Source organism: Sesamum indicum, linkage group LG1 (assembly GCF_000512975.1).
Source record: "Sesamum indicum cultivar Zhongzhi No. 13 linkage group LG1, S_indicum_v1.0, whole genome shotgun sequence".
Taxonomy (NCBI): Eukaryota; Viridiplantae; Streptophyta; class Magnoliopsida; order Lamiales; family Pedaliaceae; genus Sesamum; species Sesamum indicum.
The window spans coordinates 1262287-1267001 of NC_026145.1; the positions used below are offsets into that span (position 1 = coordinate 1262287).

Genomic DNA, 4715 nt, shown 5'->3' on the forward strand with positions numbered 1-4715 from the left:
CATACACACACATGTACACATGTTTGTGTGTGTATAAACACTTTCAATCTTGCACTTAGTATTTGATGAATTATATCATCTTGAATAAGAAGATAATATTGTTAGATGGATATTAAAAGTCACACATACGTGCGCCTGAACATACAGTCTTGCTGCTCAACATGAACACAAATAGCCAATGCGTTTCACTTACCGAATAAGGTTTCCTGAGCTGTCTATAGTCAAATTCAAATCTCTTAAAAATTAAAACATGTATACAAAATATTACTACTCAATCAAGGCTCTCACTTTGATGAAAGGGGTTCTTGATCTCATTGAAAGCAAAAACAACAAGGACTTTAATCATGACTTTAAATGGTCATATGGCCCTCAAAAGTTTGGTTGCATTTAATGAAAAATGAGAGGGATTTTTGTGAGTTACTGTGATAGTCAATGATACCCAAAAACTTATAAAGATTTTTCAGCCATCTCAGTGCTGCTAAAAGACTGCTTTTAATCCCTTCTTTTCACAGAGTATAAAGCACAATTAAAACAGCTTTGTGGGCCAGGCTGACTTTGGATATCATCACTTGCAGGCCTACTAATTGGGCCCATTTCATATTATACAGTATAAAGGCCTTTATCTCTAACCCACTAAAAGGTATTTTGGGCCGTATATATCCCTGTAGATTTTGTATTATACCATACAACCCCCACCCCCCAAAAAACAGATAAATAAATATATAAATAAAGTAAAATAAAAGCTCCTTTTAAACTTGTAACATTAAATTTGTTCCTTCACTTTTCTTTAAATTCAATAAGTACCTTAAAATAGTTAAAAATATTTAATTTTATATAAAAAAATTTTTAAAAAAATCCACTATATACTTTGAATATTTAAGCACACGATGCTGAATCTACTTGGAACAATCACATTACTGGTTGCATCGGTGGATCGTCTTCGGTCTCAAATCAGTATTGATACGTCCACTGTAAGTGGTAGCAGCGATAGTTACATTTCTAGGTGCGTTTTCTGATAAACATTGAAATAGTAGTGAAAGTCGAGCATGCATGGAAAATTGCTACTACAAACCACATTTGCTTATAGCAATGATCTTGTAACAATACAAATACTCCAACTTGTTGATCACCCTCACAAAGACACCTCTATTTCAAAAGCAAGGAGAAAGAGGAACAAGAAAAATGAACAGAAAAGTTGAGGGAAAAGAAAGAAGCAACTGCTTTTCCCTCCTTGCAAAAAATAATAGAATAAGCTTTGTTTTCACCTTCAACAATACAAGAATGGAGATTATACCGTTTACCGTATTCATTATTTCCATCATAATTAAGCAATACCATCTTACTCCTCTTATTGCTGTTGTGTTCTAATTTGGCATCTTGCCTGCTCCACAGCTGCCTCCGGTGCTTTATCAGATCATGATCCTTGAAGGCGAAGCTTATCAGTTAACCAGCTGCAAACTTCATCCATTTCCTCAGGGATGGTGTAGTGACCCAGCCTACATGAACAGGAAATGGGAGAATGAATGAAATGAGAAGCAAAATAACGTAAGCCATATGTGTAATGTGAGGTTATCGAAGTTTATTGGTGCGTATGAATACCCATCATAGGATTTAAATGTGAGGTTTCCAAATCCAGATGAACGTAGGAAATCTGCCGATTTTTCTCCAAACTTATGAGGTACCACCTCGTCCCCTGAAACGAGAAGATTGGTTTAATTCTCAGCTGAGAATAGACTGAAATTGCAGCCATGTATCCAATTGTATAGAGCACTTATATTGTACTTGACGTAAAATAATTATGTAAACTGCTCCATGCATTCACACTTGCCAAAGCACAAAGTTGAACCGTAGCAACCCCAAAACTCAAAACACTAATGTATACAGACTAAAATGGAAAGAACAAATATTTGTCATTCTAGGAAGGTCCAGAATGTCACAGGTAACAGTACAATCACATGCAAAATCACGAAGGCTACAGCCATGATAAAGCAAATTTTGAAATAGATTAGTCAAAATTTGAATTATGCATCAATTTGTATACCAGAGCCATGACAGAGCAAAATCGGCAATGATGCTGCACGAGTGACAGTCTCATTTGATGCTGCCATTCGGCCCCTTAGTGTCCTACAAAATAAGTAGCTGCTAAGTAAAAGAAGCATGCAACTAGCAAGAAAATCCTGATTGCCATGCACATTGTTCGGTGGGTTCAAGTGGAAATAAAGTCATACCTGGAACACGGAAGCCAGCCACTTAGACCAACAACACAGCTCAGGTTAACCGTGTATGGGTTTCTGTTAGAATATTGTCCCAAAATGTGGCACGTGGCTGAGTAAAGAGCAGCTGCAGCACCCATACTAAATCCTCCAATTCCTAGTTTAACTGTTGAGAAACAAGAAGTCGACATGCATCAACACACAGTTATAAATGGCTAAAAGCCCTTATTGGTTCAGATGGCCTCTAAAGGTGCATTAATGGAATTCCATCTTTTGTCGTCTTCAAAATGATGTGTGTTGAATTTTGAGAGAATTGTTATTCAGTGGAATACTGGATAATGTGGAAAATGGTATGTGAGTTTGGCGGCCTGCCCCGATTTATAAACATGTTGCAGTTGAATTTAATCTAGTTTTAAAGAAACCACATCTCAAAAAATGATGATTTGATCAAATAAAAGATGAAAATATCTTTAAAGTATCTCAGAGAAAAGAAGTAGAAATACATTAGGCAGCCTTTGGATGTAATCACACTATGTCACTTTAGGGGGACAAGTAATCGGGAGAAATATTGTGAATTTCTCGTATATGCAGTTCTGTGCAAAACAAAAGGCCACCCAGAGCTACCGATGACTTAGAGTCAGGTATTCTTGTTCTGTGCATTCAGTGATAGACAGCCATTTAAGAAACCAAAATTGTTTTCTCTAAGATGAACCCTACATCCATGGTGATAACTTACCTCTATTTTCGCTTTTATTTCACACACATAGCATAACATACAACAAACTAAGTTTGCTGAATTATGCGAATGGAGCCCTTTATCAAAGGTCAGATACCACATAGGTAAATTCCATGTGATTTTCCATATGAATGGCAAAAGAGAACTGAATAGACATATTTGCTAAGTTATGTGACATGAAGTACCAATGAAACAAAGGGTTCTTAAAGGGAAAAATGCAATTTACCCCCCTCTGATATGAGAAATGAGCAAAAAGCCCCCTGTTATAAATAAAATAGCAAATCACTCCCTGTGTTTTGGAAAATGAAGCAAATTAGCCCCTATCTAAACCATTGATGGGGGTAATTTGCTTCATTTTTTGAAACAGGAGATAATTTGCTAATTCTTTTTTCACAAGGGGGAGGGCGGCATTTGCTCATTTCACATATCGCACGGGAGAAATTGCCTTTTAACCCCTTCCATAAAGAGCAGGAACAAGTATTCGTTTAAGATAAAAGCCTTTTGAATATACAAATTTAGCCAAAGATACTTACTATCAGCAGGTTCTGTCGACAAGAGATTTGCAACATGTGCAGCTGATGCATCCAATCCATCTAAATCATCAGGTGCATCCTCTGAAACATCTACGGCATCAAACCCTGTAATATTGGAGGAATCTGAGCCAGACCGACATAGCAGGTAAAACATAAAATGAACTGTAGGACTAGAACATAAGTGGGTGGGAATTCACCACCCATTTTTTAAAGTACTAATCATAACAGGATCAGGCAGACAGTTAGCAGCACTTTCAGAAACTCTAGGTACCATATGTGTAGATAAGGTGCATAAGGGGAAAAGAAATATCTTACAAGCAGTGCTAGGAAATCCACCAAATAAAGACACTGGACGAGTGGGAGCAGTTGGGCAAATCCACTTTATCTGCATAGTGATTGGTTTAAAATGAAATAATAAGGTTATTAGCCACATAAAACATGAGTTTCCTAATATTTCAATCCCAAACAAGAACTGGTTTCACATGCTTTATCATGTTGCTGTAATCCATGCATTACTGTCATAAAATGAAACAAATGAACCCAAACCTTACATTAGGAAGAGGAAGGGTTTCCAAGAGTTGTGACCAGCTGCACAAGTAAGAATCAAATTAAAACCACCATGAGATTTAACTCTAAAATCCAGAAGAATGCAGCAAGGAACCTCCTATTGGGGCTACAATGTCCATGTCCTAACACTCGGACATAGAAATCTCTATAGCACGTATGACGGTAAGTTTTATCACACTAGCGGAAAAAATAACAAGTTAGCAACTATTCTCAGCTTCAATTTTTCAATCAAGTGGATAACATATCAAGCAATGGAAGTTGCAAACTAAAGTTTGATAGATTTTCTCTTTAGGCTCATATATCTATACATTGATAATTCAAAGTAACCACTTAACCTATTATCCACATGGCTATGGAACTACATTTACAAGAAGCAAATGTTGAATATGATGGTTCAGACAAAGATAGGCTAGTGTTCAAGAAATTGAAATGCAACGGGTCGGCCTCATCCCAATGCTTAAATGACATTCAAATATTTACTACCTATAAGTTTAAAAGGTCAGATAAATACATTTTATGCTTTGCGTTATATAAAGTACAAGAATGTCTAATGAGAACGTGGTCCCCTATTCCACATCTTCCATAAGTTACAGACATGAGGACAACCTCTGATGGCAGAAATTACATTGAGAATGTACGAAAGGACAAGAAGAATGCAATGCAGTG

The 4715-nt window shown here is 36.6% G+C and overlaps 1 protein-coding gene across 3 annotated transcripts in view; it reads right to left on the reverse strand.

Moving 5' to 3' along the window:
* The window catches only part of LOC105166338 (acyl-protein thioesterase 2-like), a 5144-nt gene continuing 1476 nt past the window's right edge, over positions 1048 to 4715 (reverse strand). For all 3 annotated transcript variants that reach the window (XM_011085698.2, XM_011085762.2, XM_020695133.1), the window contains exons 3-9: positions 4034 to 4070; positions 3798 to 3867; positions 3483 to 3587; positions 2229 to 2379; positions 2042 to 2124; positions 1600 to 1693; positions 1048 to 1496 (exon numbers count right to left, since the gene is read on the reverse strand). In XM_011085698.2, coding sequence (XP_011084000.1) covers positions 1415 to 1496; positions 1600 to 1693; positions 2042 to 2124; positions 2229 to 2379; positions 3483 to 3587; positions 3798 to 3867; positions 4034 to 4070 — 622 coding nt within the window. In that variant the 3' untranslated portion in view covers positions 1048 to 1414. The remainder of the gene's footprint in view (positions 1497 to 1599; positions 1694 to 2041; positions 2125 to 2228; positions 2380 to 3482; positions 3588 to 3797; positions 3868 to 4033; positions 4071 to 4715) is intronic.